The sequence below is a fragment of the Triplophysa rosa genome, linkage group LG21, assembly GCF_024868665.1.
Source record: "Triplophysa rosa linkage group LG21, Trosa_1v2, whole genome shotgun sequence".
Taxonomy (NCBI): Eukaryota; Metazoa; Chordata; class Actinopteri; order Cypriniformes; family Nemacheilidae; genus Triplophysa; species Triplophysa rosa.
Window position 1 is genome coordinate 3,788,585 of NC_079910.1, and position 14,493 is coordinate 3,803,077.

Genomic DNA, 14,493 nt, shown 5'->3' on the forward strand with positions numbered 1-14,493 from the left:
ACAAGCTATTTCATGCATTCTGACTTCTTTACACTGTTAAACGTGCTGGCTTCTCATGCTTAACATGGTCAACTTGTCAAAAAATGAGTTGGACGTATGACGCAGTATTTCTGTGCTCGATGCACTCCGCCAGGGTTCGTACAGGTTTCGGAAAGTTTTTTTCGAACATGAATTCCCGTTTCGTAACAAGGGTTCTTAGTCCCTTATTGGACAATTCTCCCGGAAAAGCGCGCCAAACTTCAACCAGCGAGAGGGAGAGAAAGAGCACGCCCATCAATATGCTTCTTTCGGGTTACGGAAGTTCAGCTGTGTTTGTTTGTTGACGGCATTTCAGTGATGAATGTTATATAAACGGAGGATAGAACGCTGGATTTGCAGATCGTTTGAAACTGATATAGAGAGGTCGCGGCGCTAAAAGATGCCAGTCATGAACCGCATGCGGTAAGTGAAACTGAGTCATATGTAAACTAACGGTACTGTTTAGCGTGTTGACAAAATGTTTATATGCTCTCCTACTTTGGATAAAAGCGTCTGCCGAATGAATCAATGTAAATGTAAATATGTCTGTGTTTTGTTGGATGGCGCGTACGTGAATAATGTAAACAACACAAACGTATAAGTTCCCCCTGCACGCCTCCAGGGCCTCGACTGTTTTCGGAAATAATCGTACAGCAATATCTTTTTTTTAATAAATGTGATGAAACTAAATATCTCTCTTCTAAGATATGAAGTATGCCATACTACTCTATAGGTACTCAAGACTAATATGAGATTGGCAGAAACTGAGTGTGTTACCTCAGCTTTAAAAAAAACGTTAAAAAATCGTTAGGAAAAGCAAGTCTTTGTTTATATTAAAGAGACTTTTGTGTTATTCATTTTTTATTTGATTTGGAATTTGTTTTAAAATTGCAAATAAGCTTTTTTTATTTGACATAAAATATATTTTTATTTGACAAAGAAACGTGCAGCATTTGAGTAATAATAAAGTGGCAGTTGTTCATTTCTAATTTGTCTCAATTCATTTTGTAAAAAAAATCATGAAGAACCGTATCGTGAGATCAGTATCGTGAATAGTTAAATCCCTATCAACTGTATTTGTACATAAGAACATGTCTTTACAAAAGTGAACTAGCATTATTACTTAAAGGGATAGTTCATCCAAAAATGAAAAATCTGTCATCATTTACTCACCCTCAGGTTGTTTTGAACCTGTATAAATGTATTTGTTCCAATGAACACAGAGAACGATATTTGGAAGAATGTTAGCAATTTTCAGTTCTGGGACATGATAGTAGTTCTGTTGAACACATAATGAAATATTTTGAAGAATTTAGGAAAACAAAGAGTTCTCGGGCACCTTTGACTACCATTTAATTCTTCCTACTATGGTAGTCAATTATGTCCCGGAACTGAAAATTACTAACATTCTTCCAAATATCTTTCTTTGTGTTCATCGGAATAAACTAATATACAGGTATGAAATTACATGAGCGTGAGTAAATGATGACAGAATTTTCTTTTTTGGATCAACTATCCCTTTAATAATGAGGTCTGTCACAACACCCTTTAAACATGAATTTAAAGGCCCTTCCTCACATACAATTACATTTATTTTCTACACTTATTGTTCTTCTTCAGCCCAGGAGAGATCACACAGATTTTATGACATTTCTGGATGAAGTCTTCTTCAGGGTGATCGATATTCTGGGCGAGGTAATACCACAGTAGTGACCCGAGCCTTTGGATAAGGCCAGTCTGGTGTCTGTGGTGAGAAGCAGAGCGTCCTCAATCAAATTCACAGTGAGTCATCGCTGCCGCCTGCGTCACACTAGATACCGTCAACACACACACCCATTCACACATCCAGAGCGCACGAAATCTCCAACCTCTGCACGGAGACTTACTGGGTTCAATTACTGTAGCAGCTTGAGGCATTCAATTCAACAAGCTGTTTATTTCAGTATGTGGTCCTTTAACATCTGTTCGACAATTTCAAATGCACATTTAGTAAAATGAGAAACACTTTACAGTAAGCTTGTATTTGTTAACATTAGTAAATGCATTAGCCAACATGAACTAACAATGAGCCAACGTTTATTCATCTTTGGTTAGGTTAACGTCAGTTTACCAACATTCTTCAAAATATCTTCTTTTGTGTTTTGCAGAAGAACAAAAGTCATACAAGTTTAAAATGACACAAGAGTAAGTAAATTATGACAGAATTTTAATTTTGGGCTGAACTGTCCCTTTAAAATGTCTTAGCGTAAAATGCTTGTATTATGAGGCTACATACATTTGAGTGAAATATCAGATTTTAAATCATAATCTTCATTACTAAACAATATCTTATTTACACCTTAATATGAATGCTTTTGGAATTGCTTAACCCTCCTGTTATATTTGACACAAAGTAACTCTGACATCTGAAAAGAGTTTTTCAAATTTTACACACAAAAAATTAAAAAATCGAATTAAAAAGTAAAAACATCTAGTTCAAGGAATGTTGCCCACACTTTTCCACTAAATTTTCATTTCTTTTGCTACCAAGTCACTCTGAAAAGCCTTCAGCATTTTAATGACAAGAACACAGTCTTTGTCAAATCAACATCTAGTGCTTTCATACATTTATTGTAGTACTTAATGTGGACCCTGACAAGTGAAAATTGCATAAAGCCAGCCAATCAGATTGGACCTGACAACTTCATCCATCAAGAAAGACCATTAACGGTCCACGAGGGGTCCGCCTTAAGCCATTAGACTACTGCTGGACTGTCTGTTCGCTTAATAAGTGCTGTGTGTACCCTGGTGGTCATTAAAAAAAGCTCTTTGGGATTTAAAACCACTGAAAAACAGCAGTTAATGATGGGCAGAAGGGTCGTACCTTTACTCGACTGATGTTGACCCCGCTCATGCTGCCACTGCGGTCAATGAGAAAGATGAACTCCCCCTGGATGCTCCTCAGGTCAGAGGTCGTGGGGCACAGGTAAGGGCAGAAGTTCAGCATGACCACAGGGTTGTGGAGAATGTCCTTATGGAGTCTTTTCCGTATGATGTCCACCTAAACACAACAGTCAGAGAGGAAACGGTCAACAATCTACTTAATTTAAAAAAAAAAAAACACAAAATGTTTATGTAAATAAACAAATATACTTTATGTTTGTGGCTAGTGTCACATTGACTACAATTAAAAAATCTTTTAGAGTCCATGGAGTACCATCTCTGAGTGTTAAAGCACATATCCCAAAGGAGGTGAAATTTACTCTTATTTTACCACATGAGAGGGTATAAACACAACGGACTGTGTCTGAAGACCTTTGACGGTTTCCATAGAAACTATTCATTGCTAATCATTTTAGGGCTGAATGTTCTTTCCTTCCTGTGAAGGAATAGAGTCACGCACTTAAAGATGCTTTGCACCGCTGATAAACATGCATCTGTTCTAACATTTCCACTTAATGCTACAATTTCCTGAAGCGCCAGATAATGAGAACAGACAAATGATACAGAAAACCTGACTAAAACTAACTTCTAAATGTATATAAGATTAAAGCACATCAAGAAATCATCTCAGAGACATTAAAAAAATGTTGAGCTACATTACCCCCAAAAATAAGAATTTTCGGCTATCTGTATGCTAGGAGTCTCTTATTGCGCAGCTCTCCGGAATACTTCAACAAACCCCTACAGCGTGATACAAGGTCAACTTGTCTTGGTGTATTTTGCAATAACAACCGGCTGGATTTACACTATCCCTTACTATTACACGGCTCATTGGAATGCTTGATTCTGATTGGCCAGCCGCCACATTTGCAGGTTCGTTATTCCCAGATAACAACCTCTCAAAACTAATAACACACGGTAACCCAGATGTAGCAAATCATTTTGATGTTTTTTTTTTACAAATATAAATATGTCTTTTAATAACATATATGACATTATATTTACAAATGATTAAACCAAATTGCTTGTTCTTGACATTTGAACGTTGCTTCTTACCTTAAAACCGAAAGTAAACGGCTTTTCCTCGTGGAAGGTCTGCATTCGGTAAAAATGAGCTAATCAAATATTTCAAAATCACATTTCAAGTCCAGTTTTTTTCTCATGTGGCAACTTGCAGCTGCGTAATAAGCGGGATAATGTACGAGCAGCCGGCTGTTATCGCGAAATAAGCGATACACTGTCAGGGCTTATTTCTGCGATAACAACCGGCTGCCTACATTATCCCTTACCTAGTGTATTAAAATGAGACAAAGTAAACTTTTACCAAACTGCAATCATTCACATCTGGAAAAAAGATCTCTAGAATCTATTGTACAGTATGCCAAAACATGAAATACATTAGCATCTATTAAACCATTTCACGAAACATTTAAAAAACTTCACTGTCTCTTACAAGTTTTTAAATGCATGACAAACCTTAACTGTAGGTACCATTGTTGTGGCAGTACCACGGTACTTTGAGATATACCATGGTACAAAAGATTAATATATACACGTTTAATTGTATTTACATATTACTATATGGCACGGTACCCCAAAAATACCATGGTAGTACCGTGACACATGTGCATCACCAATGCTACGTTTAACATGGCTGACAGTCGAAACAAATATTCTTTGCCATTTAGTCATTCTGGGTCAGACTTGTTAAAGCTAAATATCATTGGCAAAGTCCCACAAAAGCCCATTAATTTCCCTTCCTTTACAGTCTACTATGTTTAATTTTTCACTTTTTTCAACATGATTTGACTCTCTTGTACTGTACGATGACTCACTATTTTCTCATTACTGCAGTCCTTCTTCGTGGCTTTAATGTAGTCGCTCCTTCCCTTCAGATGTTCGTCGTATTCCTCTGGTGTCATGTCTCCATCCTCGATGAGAATGTGCGGTAGATGAGGCTCTGCACACGAGAAGCAAGAATGACTCTTTCTGTGAAACACTATCGTGTAGAGACAGAACGGTGAGAGTTATGACAGCCCGTGAACTCATCTTCAGCTGTCATTATTCACTCTTCTGTCTGTCCATTAATGGCGGACACATCGGCGGTATTTTTGTTGGAAACCGCAGCTGTATCGATACAAAGGGCTGCAATGGTTGGCGCACAGTGGGTGGTCGATTCGTTTGGCACTCGGTTCACAATGCCGCCGGGCTTCCTAATGAATTCAATTGCACACACTGGCCTCGGGTTGAGAGAGTTGGAGAGTGAGGCAATCTATCGAGGCCGCTTATGAGGTGGTATGAGATTCATTTATGGCACACAGACACCACAGGTGAAGGCACGAGAGGGTGGGCAGAGAAAAGGGAGTTTCGATCTGAAAGGAGGGGGCTAAGAAACCAGATTTGATCTACTAGTAATGATGTTTCGATAGCTTCTGATTTGATTACGCAAGGATGAGCTTGTTTTGAAAAGCTCTCTATTGTACAGTTAGCACAGGTCACTGTGTGGCTGTGATCTTGTTTGTGGGGACCCAATGTCTCCTCTAATATATGGCAAACTACCCTACAAGGGTTGCAAAGCTTTAATCTAATCATATATAATCTCACATGTGGTGTAATGGTGAGTGGTGGTTGCTCATACAAAACAATAGTTTTAGCAAGCACCACTAATATAGTTTAAGAACAATTAATGGAAGGATCTCATCATGATAAATAAAATGTGTGTTACACACCACTGGGGTAGATGAGTATCTCCACGGGGCAGTCGTAAGTGTATTTGTCCGCCAGTGTGACCACAATGCTGGATGCGGAACGGGCCAATGGGTCAGCATCTGCCCGGATGGCATGGGAGGGACTCTCCACACCTGCACAGAGAAACGTATAATTTAAGCATCTGAAATATTTAAGACCCAAGTGCACTACACATGTGCATTAAAAAATATTCTTTATTTATCAGTAGTGTGTCTTAGTGACTGAACCTGTCAATCTGATTGATGAATAACCCTTGGCGTTGTTAGTGCCAAGATAAACCGCTAAACTGGCTAACCAGCACAAACCAGCCAAACCTGCATGATCTGAACTGGAGAGGTCTCAGGGTAAGATCAAACTCAAGGCTCAAAATGCAATTTGTAGTTTTCTACCTTCTCTCAGGAAGGACGTGTACGGTGTGTTCAATTTAAAATCAGTTTCTTGCACTCTTTTTAGGCTGAAGAGCCACATTCGTATTGTGTGGCGATGTTCTGACCTGCCAGTAGATACGGTCCTCTGATCTCCAGCTGGAAGTTAAATGCATAGTCGATGGAGTTGATGGTCTCCTCCTCCAACAGAGAAGACAGCAACACACCCAAGGTGGTCTGCTCATGGGTTCCAGGTGAACAATGATGTTTATCCCTCCTAAAATAAATCATATAACGACAATTCATCATCTTACCAATTCATGTTAAAATCAGTTTTTTTATGTGTGAGGCCTTAAGATGGGAACTAGAGGTGTCACATTATACCGGTATTGACAATAACCGTGATATGAAAAACCATAATTATTGATATCGTGTTAAAGTGATAGTTCACCCAAAAATGAAAATTCAGTCATCATTTACTCACCCTCTTGTCATTTCAAACCTTTATGGCTTTCTTTCTTCCACAGAACACAAAAGAAGATCTTTTGAAGAAAGTAGGTAACCGAACAGCACTGGAACCCATTCACTTTTATCGTATGCACACAAAACCAATGCAACAGAATGGGGTCCAGTTAACAACATTCTTCAAAATATCTTGTATTGTGTTCTGCGTCAGAAAGAAAGTCAGATTTGAAATGACCCATTTTTGGGTGAACTATCCCTTTAATATTAGGGCTGTCAAATGATTAAAGCTACAGTCAGTAAAGGCGGTAACAAAGGGTAACACAGATATGATGCCATTGACAGGTGACTGCACGGCACCGTGTCTGTTTAGAATGCCGATTTTCTCACGATTTACAAGTAGTTGGAAACATTTGAGATATTGTAAGTACTCAGCTGAACAAAATATACAACACTGGCCTAGTGGTTTTTGGATATTTTACTGCAAAATTGTTACAAACTGTACCTTTGGAAAGATTCATAAATCTTGTAGTACCTCCTAGCAGTGCTGGGGGAAAACGCCTGCTCTTCTTTGACAGACCGTTGGACGCGTGGAGAGCATACGGGTGGTGACGTTACCAGAATCCCACCATTAGGAAGTGTACACAGCTCTGAGGAGGTACTGACTAGTATATTTATAGTCTCCAAAGGTGGAATGACCCCTAAATTGACCACCAGTACTGTCCTCTCCTGATCCTCATCCAAAACTACATGACCTGCAAAATTACAGCAATTCAATACAGCCTCAAAAGCACAGTGAATTTATGAGCTTCAATGATTTTCAACAAGCTCCCGTTCGGCATAACTGGATTGAATCTGGCTTTCATTTTTTTGTCCAGAAGCAGAAATTATGCAAGATAAATACTTTAACAAGCGTTATGAATGAGCATGCAGCCTTACCGCCTCCGCTCTGCGGGACTTCCTCGACATGACAGCAATCAAAGTAACAGTCATCGATTTTGGTTTTGTCTTTGACCTGGACGCTTATTATCTGGCTGCCAATCATTGCCTCTAACCCGACCACCACGCTGCACTCTTCCAGGGGGTATATAAAGATTCCTGCATCAGTTACGGGAAAAGCATTGGAAAAAATCGCATTGTTACGCAATGGTGAAAACTGATCTTTCCACAAAGTGAATTCTGCACTTGACAGAAATTAAATCCTGTGGTTTTAGTGACTTCAGCACTGACCGATGCAAAAACCAAATCTGTCGATATGCCACTGGCGAGCGCAAAGCAACAATCTACCGGTGACATTTTCAGACTTGACACAGACAGCTGATGAGGTTTGGGGGAAGAAAAGTGTTTCTCTGCTTTCTGTAGGGCATTCGACTGCCTCAACGAGAGGTTTCGAAAAAGGATTACAAGGATAATAAACCAATCTGATGCGTTTCCTCCTAAATTGCTTTTGAGGCCAAGAATCAAAATTGTGGTTTGCATCATAAGCTTACTGTAGAAGGATAAGTGGACGTGGAAATAAATGCGTTTTATGAGAAATCTACACAAAGTGACATTTTAAATTAGTTTCGGAGCTGTGCACATCACATTTTGAGGCAATTTAGTTTAGTTTAGGAATTAAATACATATGGGTCCATCTAGATATTTTTTGCGAAGTCCTTGTAGACTTCCAGTGTAAGTTTAAGGATTTTGCATTTACATTAGAACTAGAAAAGTGCCTTCATAAAGCAGCAGACTCACCCTCAATAGGGTGATCCTCAATGTTTTCATATGTCAGAGAGGCTGTCATTGCCAGGGTGTAACCTCTGACACAGGAAGTGATGTCAGAGACACTGAGAGGCAGACCGCTCCGCTTGCTCTTGTTGATTAGGCCCGGCATGATGAAAATTCAGCCCAGTACATCCACACGCGTGCACGGAGGAGAGAAGCGATGTTTCCTTCAAAAGACCAAGTGAGATTGAAACCATGTTTTAAATAAAGACATTCTGCAAGATATGATCGAAATAAACTCTGTGAACATATACTGGTACCAAAAAGCATATGGAGAAATGAAAGCATTGCCATCATTTATTCACCCTCATGCTATTCCAAACCTATATAACTTTAGTTAAATGTTTTGCATGAAAAAAGTCTCTTAAAAACAAATTTAAAACACAGTTTGACATTTTATCTAATGCAATGACATTTGTTCTGTACATTTTGTGTCTGTCTACAGTGTCCAAATGCTCTCTGGAACCACCACAGCAGTGCTCAACAACTCAAACAATTCATTTATGTTCACAGACGATCGCCGGTCATAATTCATGGATGCCCTCACGCCTGTCGCGTTAATGAAAATAGAGCTATCTGTTTCACTGTGGGCGTTCCTCTGGTGTCCAAATGACAAACCCCATCACCCTCATCACCCCACTGTGAACACAGGTCTGATGCAGCAGCATCAAAGAGAATAGAAACTTCAAACAGGCCGCTGGCACACACACACAAAACATGCAGCGCTGGTGTCATGACAAATCAGTTTCTGACCCAGCACAGAGAATTACAGATTAAAGGAATATAAAACTAAAACTCTATGATTAGATGATATGGTTCAGTCATGGCCTAATGCTTGTTTCAGTGATTGTTCGCGAAATTAAACATGAAGTTGATGTAATATGCTTAAAGGGATACTCCACCCAAATGAAAATTTGGTCATGAATTAACCCCCCCCCCCAAGTTGTTTCAAACCCGTATAAATTTCTTTGTTCTGCTGAACACAAAGAAAGATGTATGGAAAAATGTTAGCAACTGACATTTCTGGGACATGACTACCGTAGTAGGAAAGTTTAAAATGGTAGTCAAAGGTGCCCTAAAACTGTTTGCTTTCATAAATTCTTCAAAATCTCATTTTGTGTTCAACAGAACTAAATATGGTAGTCAATGGTTTCTCAGGAAAGTCAGTTGCTAACATTTTTCCAAATATCTTCCTTTGTGTTCAGCAGAACAAAGAAATGTGTACAGCCCTGTGAACTGGAAGTTGCGATCGTTTTGACTTCCGTATTCTGACACATTTCCGAGTGAAAAGGAATTTCAAAGGAGAAAATTAGTGGGCGTGGCTTGCGTTTTTCACTGCGAATTGATTGGATGTGTAAAAACAGTTGTTGCATTGATTTTGAAATGAAACTTGCAGCAGACTGACAGTTGAAGGGGAGGAGTTAACGGATGCCCCGCCCAAGCCGTCTAATTTACGGCATTTGAGATGGATAGTCATTTCAGGGCAGAAGTGCGTTTTCAGATTTTAATTGAAGATTATGAGGGAACATGAATTTTAAAAAGAAAATGACCCACATTGATAAGCTATTTACTATGAACGCTGCAATATTTCATGAAAAAAGAATTGTCATTTTTAATTTCACTGGGACTTTAAGGGTGAGTAAAAAGGATGACTGAATTTTTGGGGGGAGTATCCCTTTAATAGTTTTTAGTTACATACAAAGAAAATCTCTAGATATGTAAATAAACCTTAAATAAACTCTAATAAAGAGAAAATGATATTCCTCTAGAATGCCTACTTATTAAAACTGTTCAAATATCTTCTGTATTTCCTAGACAGAAGTGAGACCATATGGAGCACTAATAGAGATGTTGCTGAAGTACCCTGTATCTCGATAAACACACTAAGATTCCTGAAATGCCCAGAGGGAAATAGCTCAGGGCAATTGAGTTCTCCATTGTGTTACATTTAAGTATTAGCAGATGTAATAATAAAAAGAAAATAAAAACAGAAACAAATGACACAATTGTTAAAATACATAAAGAGAATGGAGGTGTCGAATGAATGTCGAGGTAAAATAATCTGGGTTTGGGTAAATTTGATGAGAAATGTTTGAGTTCATATTGAGATCTTCAATATTATTGACTTTTAATTGCAGTCTTGACAAATCTCAGCTCAGTTTGTGACGTTGCCGAGATCTCTTCTGAAACTAATGGAGACATTTGTGAGATGTATGGGTAATTTTCTCAGACGGAGACGCAGGAGACTTTAGCAAAAGTCTCAATTTGTTCTCCCTTAAATCTCATTGATGTAAACATCAATTCTAAGCTGTGAAACGATAACGCATTTCTTTGAAAAATCTAGTTCTGGATAACACACATTGTCATTCATTTTAGGATTAGAATGTGTGATTATAGACCCAGAAACCAGACCTCCAATTTCCACCTCACATGCAACCCTCAAAGACCTCCTCCACATCCAACGTGTTGAGATATCACAGAGAAACGCTATTCTGAAAAGTTGGCTCGATTTTCATCCAGTGCATCCAGGATTTATGGGTAATTGCTTTGCAAAGACAGGATGAGCCATAAATGTTTGAGATTAAACAGCTCCCTGTTATCACAGAACAGAAACGGGGCTGTTAATCCAGATGTCCACATAGCCATAACACAGAACACCACCCCCTCTCTAATAGATTTGGCGCAACCCTGTGATGAGATCAGACCAGATAGACAAGAGTGCAAGATGATCCCCCCTCATCTCTAGCAGCCGTTGTGCCCAGCAAACCGGTCAAACACTGCCATCATGTGTTCTCAAAAAAGCATGTTTCATTCTCCAAACAAAGCCAAGCTGTCAATATCATTCGACCATACCTGACATTGATTCGTTCAAGAGGTAGAGATTCAAAAAAACGAGTGCTAGTTTTGACGTTTAGATAAATGAAGTATAGAAAACAAATAACAGTTTTGAATACAATTTCATTATGAATGGCGAGATTGAATTCTTTATGCATTGGCATTGTAACGCATTTTCTGTGATGTGGGACTCTGATGGGGGAACCCAAAGTGGCAGACGCTGATCAAGCCCCCACGCCCCCCTTCCCACCTCCTTGGAGTCTTCGGTGTGAATCACCCTCATGAAAGAGCCAAATCACCTGCTACACACACGCTGCCACCACACGCACCGCAGGAGAAGACGCCGAAACAACCACCTGTTGATTCAGCATCCTCACCAAACAGACTAAACACGCATTTACTACTTCAAAACACTGCATGTTTACCTCTAAATGAAACAACATGCATCTTACTTCATATGAATGCGAACCTCACGCACCGCACACCGATTCAGTTTCTCAAGTGTAAACGTGCACTTCAGAAATGACGAAATCCAAACTCTTACCTCACATTGGCATCTGCTACAGATCTCTCTTGGTTCCTGTGTAAAGCCACATTGAGTGGGGTCGCTCCACTATGTTGGGTAGTGACGTCCGTGTTAGTGGCGTAGAGAGAATGTCCGCGGTCACAGGTGGCTGAAACTCTGAATTAAAGCTCCCTGCCTCTCAGAGCTGGCCACAACAACTGAGAAGAGTGAAGATTCAGGGAGGCAGAGAGAGAGAAAGAGGGGGAGGGAGAGGGAGAGAGACAGATATAGCTGCAGCTGGAGCAGCTGGCCGAACGTTAATGCAGCCAATCAGCGCAGCAACATGTGGTTATGAAGAGGAGCTGTTGCAAGAACACAGGAGCTCAAACCTGGATGTGACCTTGTCCTGTGCAACATATTAACATGCCCCCTCCCTGCCAACGCTCAATTTTCCCCTCAGCATCAGTACCACCCACCCAGTATCCCTCCAGCCCCCCCACCCCCCACCTAATTAGCGACGAGCGCGTCCATTCATGCATCCTGTTCGATAGCCAGGGGACCACTGCCTGAAATGCAACACCATACATGGGGAATTGAAGATGATAGATAATACAAAAGGTTCTAGACATAGATTCATAGAGAACGGTATATATTTGTGTTATTCTCACTATTTCCCACTCTTGCCCTCTGTTTCCTCACCTCATATGATTTGCAAGGTAGTGGGGGGTGGTTTTATTTTCTCTGGACGCATTTTTCGCACGTATGATCAATCTGCTTTGGCAGAAGATGTAACCATGACAATCAACATGAAGCCTCCAAGTCTTCTTAAAAGACAACAGGTTGGTTAGAGAACATGAGTATGTGTGTTTTCTACTGTGTGGTGCCTTGGCTTAAATCTCCGCTTCTGTTTCTCAATTAAATTAACACGTACTATCTACAGTCTCTCTCTCTCTCTCTCTCGCCCGCTCGCTCACTCTCTTTTATCTCATCTTCCTGGATTTTTTGATGGCTGCATGGGTTGTTGAATATTTCTTCTGCAATCAAGAACAAAACAAAAGAAGTCAAAAGGAAAGAAACCGGTGGTTTGGTACATGTCTAAAGACCGTGGATGCAATTAATAAGCTTTGGATAAAAGCGCCTGCCAAATGCATAAATGTAAATCCTGAAGAGGTCCTGACTCCCTGTGGTCATTAAAGATCCCATGGCACTTCTCGTAAAGAGAAGGGGTGTAACCCCGGTGTCCTGGCCAGATTCCCTCTACTGGCCCTTGTCAATCATGGCCTCCTAATAATCTCCACCCTCTGAATTGGCTCTATATCTCTCTCCTCTCCACCTATAGCTGGTGTGTGGTGGGCGCACTGCCGCCTTTGTACTGTGGCTGCCGTCGCATCATCCAGGTGGATGCTGCACACTGGTGGTGGTTGAGGAGAGACCCCCCTCATATGATTGTAATGCGCTTTGGGTGTAAAGCACTGTATAAATGCCTCATTCATTCATTCATAAATGTAATGTAAAATGTAATAAAGAACAGCAACACAATACAGTACACTACATGTGATGCCATCTGACGATTAATTTCTGTCATAAATCAACATTACCAATGTTTATTATACTATTCTTCATATTATATAAAGCAAAGGGTAGTATAAGAATGTGAAACTCCTTTTATAAGAAAGCACAGTGAACTAATAAATGAAAACCACTGCAAAATTCCTTCATTTGTAGTGTGTTTTGGGCCTTATCCCAGTGGGATTTATTTTAATGATATTTTATTGATTCCCATCTGTCAGATAATATCCCACAAACAAATTACCAGTAGACTAGAGATGGTTTTAAAGCTTCTATAACACAGTTACAAATTGTAAAACCAGTTAAGTGTATAAATATCAATGTAACAACAACACTTCTAACATTCTCTTAACCAACTTCATAAGAAATCATACTGTATATGCTGAACAACTGCTTTTTCAGTGCACATCGAGCACAAACTGCTCCTTTCATGTCTAAATGTCTAAAACTATCCAACATAACACAAACACAAACTTTTTGTGTTTATAAAAAAATTTGAGATATAAAAAATTATGTTTTTTACTAGTTAGAATTGTGTTTCTAATATCTGAAATTAATTATTGATATCTGAATTTGAATGGCAGTCTGTTGTGATATTTAACCACTAAAAATGCAATTACAGATATCAAGAATTACGTTTTTTACTTGTTGAAATTCAATTTTTGATATCAAGAATACATATTTTTACTAGTGAAAATGTAATTACTGATATCAAAAATAGCAATTGTTATTAGTAAAATTTGAATTGTTGATATCAAAAATTCATATCCTGAGAATGATTAAAAGCTAATTCGGTTTGCCATAACTTGAGGCAATTTTTTCCACATAAACTCGTCAAAAGGCTTCCCAAAACAACGTCCATTTGGGGCTGTTAGTTCAAAAGTGTGCACATTAGAAGAAACATTGATACTATCTTCTTATACAGCATATTCACTTTAATCGCTTAAGTTCGTGTTCTTCGTTATTTTATGGCGACAATCCAACCTCAAGGCGCATATAGCGACTTCACGTGGATATGCCTGTAAACTGTGTATGACGACTTCACGTGGATACTGTATGCGCAGACAGGTCAGCGTATGATATCAAAATACCGCGAGAGCGATGCGATAACAGAAAGCTTCGTATGCTTTCGGAAAGCTCTCGCGGTAGTTTGATGTCCAAAGGTCTGCGCATTCTGCTCAAAGGTGGCATAAATGTATTTACATAGGATCTGGAATTAAATAAATAATTATACACGAATGTATGCATAAATAATATAATTGTGCATTGTTTCAAATATAACATTATTAATAAATATATTTG

At 39.2% G+C, this 14,493-nt stretch overlaps 1 protein-coding gene across 3 annotated transcripts in view; it reads right to left on the reverse strand.

The window, feature by feature from the left end:
- vwa5b1 (von Willebrand factor A domain containing 5B1) overlaps positions 1-11,957 on the reverse strand; it is a 31,318-nt gene extending 19,361 nt beyond the window's left edge. For 2 of the 3 annotated variants that reach the window (XM_057320172.1, XM_057320170.1), the window contains exons 1-8: positions 11,662-11,957; positions 8,253-8,449; positions 7,455-7,613; positions 7,051-7,270; positions 6,182-6,330; positions 5,670-5,801; positions 4,776-4,900; positions 2,882-3,058 (exon numbers count right to left, since the gene is read on the reverse strand). In XM_057320172.1, the coding sequence (XP_057176155.1) occupies positions 2,882-3,058; positions 4,776-4,900; positions 5,670-5,801; positions 6,182-6,330; positions 7,051-7,270; positions 7,455-7,613; positions 8,253-8,391 (1,101 nt within the window). In that variant the 5' untranslated portion in view covers positions 8,392-8,449; positions 11,662-11,957. The remainder of the gene's footprint in view (positions 1-2,881; positions 3,059-4,775; positions 4,901-5,669; positions 5,802-6,181; positions 6,331-7,050; positions 7,271-7,454; positions 7,614-8,252; positions 8,450-11,661) is intronic. The other variant, XM_057320171.1, reaches the window with a different exon arrangement.
- Positions 11,958-14,493: the final 2,536 nt, after the last annotated feature.